This window comes from Drosophila subobscura, chromosome O (assembly GCF_008121235.1).
Source record: "Drosophila subobscura isolate 14011-0131.10 chromosome O, UCBerk_Dsub_1.0, whole genome shotgun sequence".
NCBI classification, from domain to species: Eukaryota; Metazoa; Arthropoda; class Insecta; order Diptera; family Drosophilidae; genus Drosophila; species Drosophila subobscura.
Window position 1 is genome coordinate 13,969,856 of NC_048533.1, and position 15,310 is coordinate 13,985,165.

The 15,310-nt window shown below is 44.7% G+C and overlaps 3 protein-coding genes across 3 annotated transcripts; 1 reads left to right on the plus strand and 2 right to left on the minus strand.

Annotated features, from left to right (window-relative positions):
• Positions 1–452: 452 nt before the first annotated feature.
• On the minus strand, positions 453–1,722 carry LOC117898980. The gene is made up of 3 exons (XM_034808720.1): positions 1,579–1,722; positions 1,355–1,512; positions 453–641 (listed from the first exon to the last, which is right to left on the minus strand). Exons 1-3 carry the CDS (start codon positions 1,706–1,708, stop codon positions 453–455), a joined length of 477 nt encoding a protein of 158 aa, XP_034664611.1. The 5' UTR covers positions 1,709–1,722.
• Positions 1,723–2,325: 603 nt separating this feature from the next.
• LOC117896949 (zinc finger protein 585A) lies at positions 2,326–3,513 on the plus strand. Its single transcript, XM_034805493.1, has 3 exons — positions 2,326–2,489; positions 2,546–3,158; positions 3,222–3,513. Exons 1-3 carry the CDS (start codon positions 2,438–2,440, stop codon positions 3,379–3,381), a joined length of 825 nt encoding a protein of 274 aa, XP_034661384.1. The 5' UTR covers positions 2,326–2,437; the 3' UTR covers positions 3,382–3,513.
• Positions 3,514–7,182: 3,669 nt separating this feature from the next.
• Positions 7,183–8,132, minus strand: LOC117897156. The gene is made up of 2 exons (XM_034805827.1): positions 8,019–8,132; positions 7,183–7,453 (listed from the first exon to the last, which is right to left on the minus strand). The coding sequence occupies exon 2, from the start codon at positions 7,437–7,439 to the stop codon at positions 7,239–7,241; it is 201 nt and encodes a 66-aa protein (XP_034661718.1). The 5' UTR covers positions 7,440–7,453; positions 8,019–8,132; the 3' UTR covers positions 7,183–7,238.
• Positions 8,133–15,310: the final 7,178 nt, after the last annotated feature.

A 15,310-nucleotide genomic window follows, 5' to 3' on the forward strand; every position in this document is an offset into this window, starting at 1 on the left:
CGATATTCGGTTTCCATGCACTATTGAGGCTCTTATGGTTATGGAGAGGAATCGCAACGGAGCCTCTGACCATTCTAAGTGTGGGAAATAATTCCCTCAACCTGCTACTTGCCTCTAAAAATATTGTAAAAGTTTAACTTTAATAGTTTTGACTTATTCCATTAATTGATGGTTCTATAACTTCACATGTTTATTTCAAATGTTAATTAAAAGTAAACAATACAATATTCGATTCTTTTCTGATACTTTTTGGATGCTTTTCTTATACGATTCTGTAGGAAAATTGAACTGCCTAATTGAAAAAAATTAAAATAATATGCAGATTGTCCTGTCATAGCATACAGTTGCTTAAATTTTTGCTTCACTGGTGGATTAGTTTTTTAAATGGTTCGTTAAGTGGTCCATTGTTTTTTCTTTAGCCCAAAATAAACTTTCAACGCTTTTGCCTATGTTCAGGCCGAATCTGGCTTGCTCAGATCCATGGGCTCCTCCAGCACCTTTAGCTCCTCGAATAACTCTGCAAACCCTAGAAATCCATTCTCTGGTGGAACGTCTGTGGGCAAGACCCCGAGTGTTTCCAAGATCTGTTCAGCATTCAATGTGCCCCTCCGATCCATAGCGTTCAGTTCGGGTATGTTGAGCTACAAATGGAAAGCAAGTTTTGAAACAACGTAAGGCACATTGAATCAAAAAGAAAAATGTTCCAATGGAAGACTAAATAAGATTTCAGGGCCATCATCCTGTTACAGTATGTTTTGCCTATGCAAGCAAGGAATGGGCTCGAAAACAGAAACGCTAACGTACATATCTCCCTCTCTCTCTTTTCTGTACTTTTTTTTGCTTAGCACAAACGCAAGCACAACAACAAACGTCGTTGCGAGTACGAATAAGACCCGAAAGCGAAGACCAACCGCGCCACGCCAAAGACTGCGCGTGTATTTGTTGTAGGATTTTAGGTAGGCAGCCTAGCCGCAGTCAGAGGCGAAGGCAAGCCCAAAAGAGAATCGAAGTACGAGTACCCCGCGCGACCGTAACGGGATGCTTCAATGTGTAGATTTGTAACAAGCAAGCTGACAATAATGCGTCATAATACTCTCAAATTCTAAAGCGCAAAAGAAGAGATAAAGAGAGCTGAGAGTGGGCAACATTTTTTGAGAGCCGCCACTGTGGACATGCACGGACATGCATGGACTTTTTGGCATGTGTATACATGTGTACATACATATGTATATACATATGCATGTACATACATATGTTTGCGTTTGTACACAAAGTGAGGCGCACAGTAAACCACGCGCTTGTCCAAAGCGTAGCAATAATAAGAATAGAATAATCTTTGGTATTTGCCACCTACCTTGGCCTGGAGACAATCGAAGCCCTTGCAAGCGAAGACCATAGATTTAATCAGTGTATTGCGCAGGTTCGAGGCGCTTTTCTTCTTGTCCTCAGTTGGTGTCTCGGCCATTGCGGCGCTAACAGACTCTGCGCGCCAGATCAGTGGATTATAATGCTCTATAATGCATTGGAATTTTAATTAAAATAAATATTTGTGTGCATGTAAAGAAATGTTGCGCTTACGACTCATTTTTTCGTTAATTTCGGTGTACTTCGCGAGTGATGCCTCGAACTGCTCCATGTGTTTGCGCAGATCCGGCTTTGATTCGCACAAATTACTTAACAAACTCACAACAGATGTATCGGTGTTCATTTTTGGTTTATTTTATATTTCTATAAATAGCGCGAGACACTCGGGCAATGGCGCTGCCACAAATTTTGTTTTGTTGTAGCGACACGCGACCAAGCAGTGTTGTAAGGCAGCAGTGGTCGGTCTGCTTATCCCAGGGCTGCACTTTTGCGCTTTCAAAATTATTGTTGAAATATATTTATTTTTTATGGTTTTAAATGATTACAGGTTAAAAGGAAACCCAGCCAGAGCGAATCGTGATGCATTTCCTTTCATATCAAGGGCCAACAGGAACGGCGAGAATGACACCCATCCATCGCTACAGAAAGAGTATGAGGAACGAGAGGCAGGAAGCTAGGAGCACCAGGAAAGGTTATTGGAAAAGATGGAAGGAAAAATGTGTGATGAGTTCCGATTGGGAGATAACCGATCCAATCTAATGCGCTGTTCCCGAAGTCGGCATAAAAAATAACGATTGAAAAATCGAATAACGAATGAAAATATAACTGTAAAACTGTTATATTAAATGCAACCTTGCGCTCTATGATGATGCGGCATAAAAAATCACACAGCTCAAAAGCGTCAAGTCATAGTAGGCCCAGAAAGAAACACTTTTGACATTACAAATCAAAATTGCTTAATAAATCAGTGCAAAAAGTAGCTTCCAGCAGTGAGGTCTATATTAAAAAAGCAAAAAAGCAAAAAGCTAATTTAGTTTAAACGTTTTTTTCGAGCTGTGAGTTTTATTTCAAAATGCCGAGACTTTTCCTAAGCAAAGAGGAGCGCTTGCAAAAGCGCAGTGAAGGTGAGGCAGAGCCTTTTCCCCCAAACTGATTTCAAATTAATAACGCGTATTTCTAGCCCTTGCCTATGATATAGACGAGATGGAAGCAATGCTAAAACCTGATGAAGACAACACTGCTGCTGCTGCTAAGCCGATTGAGAGTGACGCCAATAAAGAAAATAAATCGCAGCTCACCTTCCACTATGGCAACCGTTCGCCGAGCGACGACTGGCTCAAGAGCGACGACATACCCATCGTGGTGCGTCGCCAGTGGGAGGAGCGCAACGGACGCCAGCTGATGGACCTGCAGCCGGAGGACGCCAACGAGAGCGAAGAGTTCAGCCACACCGTCTGGGAGCTGGAAAAGCCGGGCCAGAGCCAAGAGCCAGGCAAGAAGAAAAACGGCGCCAAAATCGGCTACATCAAGGTGACCAAGGACGGCAAGCGCGTCTTTCTCAAGGACAAGCAGGGTGCCAAGCAGGTCGCACAGCAGCCTTCGGCCAACGCCGATGCACCGCAAACCAAAACAGTTACACGACGCACCAAGCAGAAGGGAGAGCAGTTTCCGTGCACCGAATGCGACAAAGTCTTCAACCACTCGTGGATGCTGGTGGCCCACCAGCGCACACACACGGGCGAGCGTCCATACGTCTGCCCAGAGCCAAAGTGCCTGAAATCATTCGCCGATCGGTGGGTATTATAATACATTTTTTGTGCTGAATTCTGTGACAGTTTGGGATTCTCTTTTGGCAGCTCGAATCTGCGCTCGCATCAGCGCACCAAGGGCCATCACACCTGGGACCATCAGTGCGGCCAGTGTGGCAAGTATTTCAATCAGGAGAACTTCCTCAAGCGTCACACACTGGACGCCTGTCGCAAGTATCTGTTGAACATAACACACAAGAAGACATAAAGGAGGGGGCATAGAAAATAAAGGGGGAAATACAAAATAAAGGGGGAATTAGAATTATAAAGGGAATTTTATTGCGCAGCAATTTGCGGAATTTTTAGAAACATTTTACCCTGTACACGTTATACATAAATGCTGTGTTGTGCCATTTATAATATTAATTATAATTCCTATTAGAATTTGGTTGTATAATTATTCTTCAGAAGGGTAGCATCCATCGAGGATTTATTGAAAACCCCAAGCCTACCAAAGTTTACCTAGTTTTCCGTGTGCCTTGTGGCTACCCAAAGTGTACCCCATTCCTCTTCCCGTTCCTGTTCCACTTACTGTTCATCAGAACTTCAATACCATGCAGCTGCTTTGCTACCCACTCCATTCCATGTCCATTGCATTCCACTTCGCCCACTGCCTGTTGTTCCAGGCATCCATTTTCCAAAGGCCGCATCCACTTAACATTTCAAAGCAAAGCGCCTCAGCCTGTGCCAAATGCATTTGGCCAAGTTTCAAGTGCGTGGCCCAGACACACACGCCCCATGCAATTGCGTTCAATGCAACTAAATTGGCTCATTAGCAAACAAAGTGAGAGGCGAGAAGCAGAGAGATGCAGAGAAAGGAAGAGAGACAGAGAAGCAGAGACGCAGAGGTCCAGAATCGCAGAGAGACAGGAACGCAGTGAGACAGGAACGCAGAGAGACGGAGAATGAGAACCGTTTCTTTAGGCAGCACAAAAACGTTTCAGGGGGGAGGGAACCACTGAAGCTTCTCCATGGCAATGCACAAAAGTTCGAAGTGCTGCGCTCAACGACTAAATCAAACAAAGGCAAAGACACTGAGCGAAAAAGAAGGTTGAAGTAAGGAAATAAAAGAAATAAAAGAAAGTCAAAGCAGCAAGCAGTTACAATTTTATAAATTTGGTTTTTATTAGTTCATTTGGTAGCTGCATTCAAAGTACATGCCTGGACTCACCTTTCTGCCAGTGCAGCGCCCGCAATTGGCCGAAGTTTTGTCCACACACGCACACACTTCTTCTGGACAATTAAAGATCAGGTTGAACGCGCGGGGGGGTGCTGTGCTGTCCTGTGCTGTGCTGTAGGTGTGGCTGTGCCGACTTCGATTGCGGTTTGTGGTGGGGGGTGGCCTCACCGCAGTGTAAATCCCACATTTGGCGGCAGCAGCTGCACGGCCGAATGCAACGGTCGCAGTGCAAACAGTTCGATGCGACCAGGGCAGGGACGACGACTAATGCCTTAATTTATGGTCACCAGATAAACACGAAATGATTTAAGGTCTCGGGCTGCAACTCCAACTCCAACTCCAACCCCTCCTCCACCTCGGACAAGTGTGTCCACTAAAATGCAATTACTTAAACGAAGCGCAACGAACAATGCCACAATCGGCTATAAATGTGGAATTCCTTTTTTCTGTTTTTTGCTTTGCAAGTTGAAATATTTGATGAGCTCGCGCCACCTAATAAAATTGTAAAACACGAACATTTTATTGGTTTGGCAACTCCCGCCAAACTTCCTTAGCCATGTGCATCCTGCTCCTTAGTTGCTTTTGGGGCAACTTGTCGCTTTTATTGAACCCAACTCGAGGGGGGCCAACTTGAGCTAAGTGAATTTTTACGCCACCCCGAGCGCAGGCCGCGTGCTGCCGGCACACAAAAAAAATAGAGACAGACACACACCAAAAGGGGAAGGCTAAGATTTTGAAACCGAAGTCCTAGATGCACTTTGAACTGCATGAAAATGATTGCTAGACAAACTGGATGAGGAAATGAAGATTGATGTTTTTGTTTGTTTTACTTTAGAATTTAATTATAATTTTCGCAACTTCTTTGCCTTTTTGCTGCAAATATCTCCGCAAATTCAGTCCACCCCTTGCAAGTGTATAAAAAAGATGAGCAGCAGCCACAGCCACGAACTGGCTGCCTTCCTCCTCCTCCTCCTTTTGCAGCAGCTGCCGAACGTATTTTTAAACTAATTTTCCAACTGGGAGCATTTCGATGGCGTTTAACGTGCCAGCCATCAAGCGGGGCGGGACGTACGGAAGTCGCAATAAGCTGGCCATGGGGAAAGAACTGAAACCGAAGATGGAGCAGCAGCAGCAACAGGAGCTGGGACTGGAACTGGTGTCCAACTGGCAGCCGTGTGGCTAGTTGAGCCGTAAATTATTTTAGCGTTTCAATTTGGCCAGAAGGGTGACACCAGCCATTCGACATAATAAAGAATATATAGAGACATCTGCCAGAAAGTTGCCCCAATATAAAGTTGGCTAATTCGATTTGATTTGCATTTGAGTAGCGACATTTCGAGGGGAGTTTTAATGTTTAGCTAAATTAAAATAAAACTAAGTTGGAATAAAAAATAGATAAAAGAAGTTAGTGCCAAAACTTTCTTTCACGAGTTTTTCAACATGCCAAATGTTGCTCAAATAAACACCTTTTAAGACTAATTTTCCTCGCATTTAATTCTGTTAATACTTAAAATATTCTCTGCACATTAAAAGCTTCAAATTCTCGCTCCGTGTGCTGCACTTTAATGCCTAATTAACTGCAAAAGCTCCTTAAACAATTTAATTTGCTAATTCATAACTAAATAAATTCCCATTCATTACGAGCATTACCCATTTTGAGCTCATTAAAGTTCACTTCTCACCTCTCGGGCTCTGGCTCTAGCTATGACTGCTTTAAGCCGGAACTATTTAATTTTTGCTTATTACCTTGGGCGTCGCTTGGTCGTCTCCCAGCAGTTTACCTCTCGCCGTCAGGTGTATGAAAATGTCATTTATTAGCGCATCTCGTCCTGCCGCTGAGGGCCATCAAAAACCGCCGTGCAGCGCTAAATTTTGCAGGTCGTGAAAGGAAACGTCAGCGAAGATGCATAGCCAAGTTTTTGGTGAAATTTATGACCCCACGCCGTAAGCAAGCAACAACAGATGCACACACCCACATATGTACAAATACATATGTACATCTCTACACATGTACATATGTACATATGTAGCCATGCATGAACAGACATCACGTTCCCACTTTAAGCTCCATTTTAAGGTGCTCGCCAGGAACTCATCAAACATTTTATTACTCGGCCAGGGGACAAATTTCGTGTAGGTTTCCTTTTAAAGCGCACAATTTAATATGATAGAGATGGGCAAAAGGGAGTCAGAAAAATAAATAATATACAAAATTAAAAGGTAAATATATATAAATTGTTGTCGATTGCTAAACGATATGAGAGCCAAGTGTAGAGTTTCGTGGAGACTGCTCTGCCAGCGCTCTTAGAGTGCTGTAACCGCGCGTGTTTACATAGATCGATAACACAGCGCGCGCCTACATCGATCGCTAACAGCATGCTAGCAGTTTACAGTGCGGGAACCTTCTGTAGATCCATAACATGCTAATCGCATGTCCGTTAAACACTATAAAATATGAATTTGAACATTGCACAGCTTTTGCTTTAAAATTGAGCATTTTATATTAAAGTAAAACTAGGTATAAATGCACAGTTTGGATTAAAATAATTCAAGCAAAATTGCAAGCAATTAATACTTATTATATGTATGATAAGCGTAATGAATGCTTAAAGATAAATGGCACGTACCACAAATACAGATAAATATATTCTGACTTTAACCGCTATCTTATTAATATACATACATATATGTAAGTACATCTATTCTTAGTATTAATATGGCAAATCATAACTATGTATATAAATATTTATTTACCACATATAAAGACACATCGAGCAAACTCAGAATGAAAGATAAGAACCACCCCCCCTAGGACACATCCCACCCAGTCTGGCGATAGGTACAGTTAAATGAGTGAGTCACATCAAGCCGCACCGTTCCGTTTGTCAATAGACCTCCACTTGCAGTACTACAGACGCGTGGGCGTGCGAGAGCAGCAGGCGATGCTCCCCTCTCACCCTTGAGCGGTGACACTCGCGTACACTCAGCCAGCAGTAGTAGAAGTGAATGAGCAACAGGGATATGAAGATTGGTGCACCGACCAAGTACACCATGCTGATTTGGTTATCTCTTATGTTGAGTTCCATGGTGAAGGCCGAAGCTGAAAGAGTACAAATAAATTCCATGAATGTAAACATTGACGTGAAACTATGAAGGCGAGCTGTATGTAAAATCATGAGATTATTAGTTAACTCAATTACTTATTGCAGCCCACGACTGGCTTGGGAGAAATAAGAATTAGATCTAAAGTGCAAGAAAATAACATCTGCCCACACTACTATTTATCAGCGCTGCCCGCCGCTCTCCATCATTTCAGGCAGCGCTGTCCGCCGCACTCCATCATTTCAGGCAGCGCTGCCAAACGCTCTTCATCAATTCGGTCAAAGCTTCCAGCCGCGCTCCTTCATTTCGGACAGCGCTGCTCCACCGCGTTCCTTCAATGCGAGCAGCGCTGCCCTCCGTGCTCTTTCAATACGAGCAGCGCTGCCCGCCGCTCTTTTTCATTCCGCTGCATCAGCACCCAGCACCTCGTGTAGACTTTCGTTCGGATCAATGGATGCTGACGCCACAATATAATTTGATCTTTAAAATCTTCCACTTTGGAATTCCGCTGATTTATTGATTCTTGAATACTGTGCACAATTATAATTATTCCATTTCCCTACCGTTCTTTAAGTTAGCCTCTCAGTAGCTTAATTAACGTAAATTCCGAACTCCCAGCTTAGTAAACCTCCGCGAGATTATTCGTGTGCGCCAGCTTGGTGTTGACGATGTGCGGACAGCCCGGGCTGACCGATAGACGTGACAGCGGCTGTGGCCGTTGCAGCCGATTTCCCGATCGAAGCCGACGACGCTCGCGTACGAACTGATGGCAGAAATAACAGTAGCCGCACAGCGTTAACACGAAGATCGCGCCAAAGAGCAGCAGCAACCAGGGACTTATGTTAGATCGGTAATAATTGTGTGCCAACAAGCGGAAAATCAGCGACCAATCCATGACGAAACCGATGCTCGACTTGCCAGCGCACAAATGCAACTAAAACGGAGAGAGAACGGGGATTCTTTTTGCGGTCACAAGTAAATATTTATCGCTTACGAATGTGTAGTATATGTATATTCAAGAGCCCATATGCATAACATAATTTCAGCACAAGCACAGCTTGAATGAGTCATGTAAAGCGCTGAATTCCCAATGGCATTATCATAATTTTGTTGTGATTCCCGCGCTGTGTGTCTGCTGCTGCTGCTGCTGCTGCTGCTGCTGCTGCTGCTGCTGCTGCTGCTGCTGCTGCTGCTGCTGCTGCTGCTGCTGCTGCTGCTTCTGCTGCTGCTGCTTCTGCTGCTGCTGCTTCTGCTGCTGCTGCTTCTGCTGCTGATGACGAGTTGCCAGGGGAGTTGAGACTTGGGATTGGCAAACAAAACTGCTAGACAAATACAACTGCAGCTAGGGTCCTGGCTCCTGCTTGGTGGTCCCTGTCGCTGCTCCAACTCAATTCAAACTTTTGAAATTGTGCGTCGCCACGTTCACGTTCACTGCCGCTGACGTTTGATGCTTTATGGATGGAGTAAAAAAAAACTACAGACTGCAGACTGGTGGAGAGATATGTGCCAAATCCCAGCAACAACAACAGCGCCGTGCCACCTCATATGATGAGCAAAGTTTTGGTTTAATTTAAAATTTGGCCGCAGCAAAATAATTCCCCTTTTTTTCTAGGGGGGAATACCCAATGGTGCACGGAACTTAAAGATGCCACAAATATTCGAGCACAAAAAAACACCGAAACTCAATTGAATATTCGGTTAGCCAGAAAGGAAAAATAAGTTGCAGTTTTGGTGCATTGATAATCCTTTTGTGTTGCTTCAAATTCTTTCGCTGAAATAAAATTGTTTCTGGCCAACTATGTTCCGGGGGATCGGAATAAGTTCTGAAAGCGTAACCCCAGCAACAACGCACACAGAATGGTTATTTCTTATTCAATTTCGCAGGTGTTTGACTCCATGTCGGAGCAGCAGCCTTTGCCACTGGCAGGAGCAGGAGCAGCAGGGAGGAGCCTTCACATCATGGAATGGGCAGCCTTTGTACGTGTTTGTGTTCAGTTTTCGGTTACCATTTAAGCGGATTTTCAAAATGCATTCAAAAGCGGGCAAAAATCCAGCTGCTGGCACTTTGTGGTATCCTCTGGCATGTTTGGTTTACGCTGCTCCCTGAATGGATAAACAGGACACCGCGCATGGGGATAATCACAGATAGTCGTTGTAATGTGACAATGATGATGGCATTGCTGCAGATTGATTGAGTGTGTGGGCTGTCAGCACGAGACGCTCAAGCGCCACAAAAATGCGAGTTCTTTGTGGGGAGATACGAAAAATTGAATGGGAATTCACAGCAACTTATCTGCAGCGAAAATATATGTACATACACACGAGAGTGTAGATAAATACGAATATAGTTTGATTGTGTTGAAATTCATGGGGTTTGCCCAATGCCTTTTGCCTTTGTTTGTGGATGAAATAAGCGAAAAATGAATTCTGTTTGGCATTCTTCTCAATTGTGCTGTAAGATATATTTTATAATATTTATAGCTCGAAAAACCATATTCAAAAGTGAAGATAAGAAGTGAGAAAAGTACAGCAAAAAAAAAACGAAAGCAAAGTAAAGATATTCTACTCAAAAATGTATTAAAACGAAACTGTCTGCTCAATCTGCTCTGTCTCTGTATATTTTGTATTTTCTATACATTTTTCTACTATTTCAGCTGAATAAATCTTTATTAAATCTTCATTTTTCACACCACTTCTTGTATTTAATCTTTAAAGGCCAAAAATGTACATTTATTTCTCTTCTTTAAATCCCGTGTAAAAGCCCGCATTGAATATTACATTTTGATGTTTGGTTTTGCTTTTTGTGTGTGTTCAGGCAGCCAAGCCTAAGCCTTAACCCTTGTACCCTTAATCCAGCTCCAGCACTGCCTTAACCACCCTCAGCACTGCCTTACCCACTCCGTGACTGCTTGGGCAAACGTGTTGCATACTTTGCGGCTGCAGCTGCCATTTGTTTGCCTTCACCGTGCCGCGCCGCGCCGCTGCCTTTCCGCATTTTATGGAGCCAAAGCCACAGACGGGATGCGACCCCGCCAATGCTTGTTGATGATGCTCGCGATAATGATGGTTGCCCACAGACACATTATCCCGTTCCCTCCCATCCGCACGCCTCTTTACACCTTGCACCCCCAGCTGTAATTAGATGCGCGAGTTAAGTTCGTGTGTGTGAAATTAATTAAAACTTTCGCTGCTTAAAGTTGGCAGCACCAAAAAAAGAACTTTAACGTGGGTAGGGCTGGGGGCTCTGCCGACAAATTGCACAAAAGTCAAGTGCAAAAGTGGCAAGCACACAAGTTGCCAGTCGTCGGGTGTCCGCCTGTTTGGCCGCAGTTGTAAGCAACCACATAAATCGGAAATAGTTTGCCCCTCTGCCTGAGTGTCGTCTGCTTATTGTCTATCATCGAAGGCCAACAGCAGACAGGACACGAGTTCACTTGCAGCACAGCTCTTCAATAGGGATATGAGACTCACTTAAGAAAGAAAGAAACTGCAAAGGAAAACTCCATTCCAATATTTTCTGCACGGAAACTCTTGACTAAGCGCGTTCCATCGAGGAGGTGGATCGAGGTAGACTTTTCAGGATTTGTGTTGCTCTTTTTTTAAATTTACATCGAAAGCTTATTCAATTTTCTTCTACAAGATTCAAATCTTCGTAGACAAAACATTTTCCATAATTATTTTGGGGCTTCTTCCCACCAACAACCCAGTAAGCAATTGTAAGCTGAAGCTATTGAGTGCCATGCCCGTGTAACCAATCCAATTCCTGCTTGAGTTGTTGTTTGCTTCCTTCTTTCCTTTAGTTTTTCTTTGGCCCTTTGGCTGCTTGTTTTCTACGCTAACATGCTGCATATTTATGGCATGCCACAAACGTTTATCTAAACTACATAAAGCAATAAAAGTTAAAAGTCAAATAACTGCACTCCGCTGCTCTGCTCGTGCTTGCCTCAAAGTTATCCCTTGCTGCCACTCCTCCTGTTCCTCTTCCTGTTGCTCTTTCGGGTTTCGCTGTTGCTGTTATTGTCTGCTGAAACAGATGCCACTGCGTGGGCCAGCCTGGGTCCTGCTTCTGCCCTTTGGGAAACTGCGGCAAGCTGCCGACAAGCCGGCAATGATGAGTCTGGTTATGGTTTTGGTTTCTGGTTGCGCTTCCTCCGGCAAAAGGTGCATCTAAATTATGTTGGAAAGTGAAATATGAGGATCAGAGAGTACCCTTTTTTTTTTTTTTAGTACAGGACAACAAAGGGAGAACAGTGTTGCTGAGTGCTTGAAGGGATAGCTACAAAATGGTTAAACAATTTTAGGTAGAAGCTTCAATATTTTGTTTTTAGTAACGAAATATTTGAGTAACTGCTAGAGGGATACGCAAAGGAGCTGAAGGTGCTAACATTCATTCGAATTTCTTTTTAAGCGCCTAAAAATCGATGATAAATAAAATGAAATAATTGTTTCCATAACTTCTCATTCATTTGGACATTTATTTCAATCGTTTTTAATCATTTCTAGAAATTTTAAAGATTTATTTCCCCAACTTTTCTTTTTTTCATTTATTTCAATAATTTTTTAATATTTTAAATATTTATTTATAGTTTTTAAATGTTTTTCAAATTTCTAGCCCTTGCAACTCTTTCTAATTATTTATTTAAGACAGTTTTTACTTCTTTTATTATTATATTTATTTAATTTATTTTTTAAAATTTATTTTTAATACTCAGACTGCAACCTCAGCGCACCTTTTGCTCTGAAACCTACCGCAGATGTTCAATCCCCAAGAGCTTCCCCCCTGTGTGCTGTGCGCCACGTGCCAACATTCCGATATCCTTGTGCTGCGTCCTGCAGCGCATTGGCATAGTCGTTGCGACGGGCTTTATGTATCTGTTTACACTTACAAGCTGTCGGATGCGAGCTCCGTGGCAGGGGCAGAGGTGCTGGGGGCACACTGGATCACACTGGCTGCAGGTGGAACAATCGTCGAATGTCATGCACGTTCCGCCTTCTGCCGCTCCTTTTAATCCTTTTGCCAATGCATTGGCATTGCCACTGCCGCTGCCACTGCCATTGCATTCCGAGTTTGATTTCACACGCGAGCACAAAAACAATAATATTATGCCACAAACACACACACACACCCACACACACACGCACACGCACACACGGACGCTGCCAACGAACATGGCCCATGTAATCACACTTGAGCTGCAAACACACGGGGCATGGGTGGCAGTGTGGCACTGCCACAGCCACTGCCACAGCCACTGCGATTGCGAAACTTCATTATATGTCCGTTGGCAGACAGCAGGAGCCAACAGGAACGTGGAAGCTGCTGCTGCTGCTGGGGTGGGGATGTGTGGCCAATACTTTTCCATTTCTGTTTCTATTTCTGGCTCGTTTCGGCTTTGTTCTCCGGGTTCTGTTGTTGCGCCTTTGGCCCCGCACTGGCATTGAGCTTGAAAATGTGTTTATTTTCGCCAGGCAGCCAGGAGCAGGAGCAGGAGCTGGAGCTGGAACTGGAGTGCAGTTGCTTGCCTCGAATCCAAGTGCTGCCATAAAATCGCTGAATCCATCCACGAGGCAAAACAAGCTGCCTGCCGCACATCCCACACCCACACCCACACCCAAAACCCATTCGCATCATCATTCCCGTCTCGAGGCAATTGTTGTGCATGTTTTTTCGTTATCTAGACTTGGGCTGGCTGTAAGGAATGCTAATGCCAAATGCCAACTGCCAACTGCCAATGCCAAAGCCGCTGCCGCTGCCGAGTGCCATAAGTGCACCTCAGGTGTCGGACTCAGTTCTGGGCTGATGACATTTGCCGGAATATTTCTTAACTTGAAATTAAATTTCAACGAGGATTGTGTGGGTGCGAAACGAGGCAACATCGAGTGGTCCTCGGCATTTCGAGTCACGCACTCATTTGCGGGCATTGGCCAATATATCAAAGCACTCAAACTGATTGCATTTAGTAGGGTCCAAGAGCGGGTCTCAGCATCATCATTATGAGTCCCATGCGTTGCAGCGGCACGTTCCACACAAAATGCAATGCCCCCGCCCCAAGTGGCAGCACTTCTTCCTGTTTGTTTGTGCCCACAACAACGTCTCGCTCCTCGCACGGCCTTTTAATTGTCGTACAACAATCCGCCACAGCCGCTTTACCAACCAGCCTTAATTGCAGCTCCCATGTCCCATCGCAAAATGACACTTGGTGCGGCGCCAGAGCGGTTGAAGGGCCAATTAACTGGATCACTTTTTTCTTTCCAAGCGATTGGCGCGGCTCCAGCTCGAATGGCAACGATAGGGCAGAAGACACTTGCGGATGAAGTAAGTGCTGATGGGCCACGGTAATGAATTTGCACTTAATCCTTTTTGCAGGCGAAAAGAGAGAGTGAAAGTGTGGGGAGTGGAAGGTACAGACATGAGCTGCACTTTTTACTGGTTGGTAAAGGATTATGCGGAAGGTTTCTGCACGAAACTTGAGGCTCGAATGATGGGTTAAGTTTATTATAAAGATGTTGCCGTGTCTGGCCTTAATTTTGGGTACATTCTGTTGCAATAATTACACCTTTAAAGCCTCTCTGTTGCATCTCTCTGGGTTATAATATAATTGGGTCTTAGCTCCAACAAAAATCTTAATAAGGCTCATTTACACAGCTATGATCTCCGATTATAATCGATAATTATCGAGCATTAATCTCACTGAATGCAACCCTGCTTCAATTCCAAACCAATCTAATCCAACTAATCACATAATTTGCATCCAATTGTAACGTTTCCATTTGCGAGTCAGTTGTGTGATGAGTCTGCAAGCTCACACTCCATCACCGTGTGTCCTCCACAATTACTTGTAATACCCCTTGCTGTGCCACGGATTATGCCGCACTCTCAGATTTTGCATAACTTGGGAGTGGGTAGGGGGATGTCGCATCAGTGGCTGACATTTAATTACATGCACCGCTTTGTTGGTTTTCATCTGCTGCAGGCGACAGGCAATGCATACAGTAGCGCTGCCCCCCAGGCACACAGCCAAGAATGTGCACCCATGTTGCACACCTCCAGCCACCACATACTGCCACATTTGTTGCGTGCGCACGTAACTCAAATGCCAAACACCTGCAGTTAACACGTTCGCAGGGTAAACAGATCCATCCGCCATCCATCCTATGCAAGAGACCGAGTCCGTGTCTGTAGCCGTATCCGTGTCCGTATCCGTAGCCGTGTCCGTATCCGTGTCTGCTGCAGCAGACGGACAAAGCAGCGTTAAAACTGCACTTAAGTCAAACTTGCCAGACAAGTGCCGAGCTGAGCGGAGCTGAGCTGAGTGCTGGCTGGGTGGGTGGGGGTAGGGGAGTGTTTGGCAGACACAACTAAAACAGCAACTAGGAGCACGGCTCGCTGACGTGGTCGTTTTGCGAGCGCCCTTCGGTTGTAAAATTTCATTAGGAGCTAAACGGTTTTTCCCTCTGCCCCAGCGGTGGGCACTGCTTAGCCGCAGCCTCAGCCTCTGTCAGCACTGGCACTGCTTAGCCTCAGCCTCTGTCAGCACATGGCACTGCTTAGCCTCCGTCTCTGCCTCTGCCTGCGCCTCTGCCGTCGCTGCCACTACTTAGGACAGACTCTGCCTCTGCCTTCGCCTCTGGGCTTCGTCTGATGAGGCTTTCTTATGCTAATTCTTGGCGCTTGGACACTTAGTTGATTGGTTTTTGTCGTCGTCAGCGTTGACTGATTGGATTTTGGTCATTTGCGGCAGTCGGCCGTTGTGTTGAACACCACCCACCACACCCACTCTTCGATCAAAGACAATATGAGAGCGAAATGAGTAACGGCATTTCTAGTGGCTCTACTGCTGGCTCCAGGCTCTGC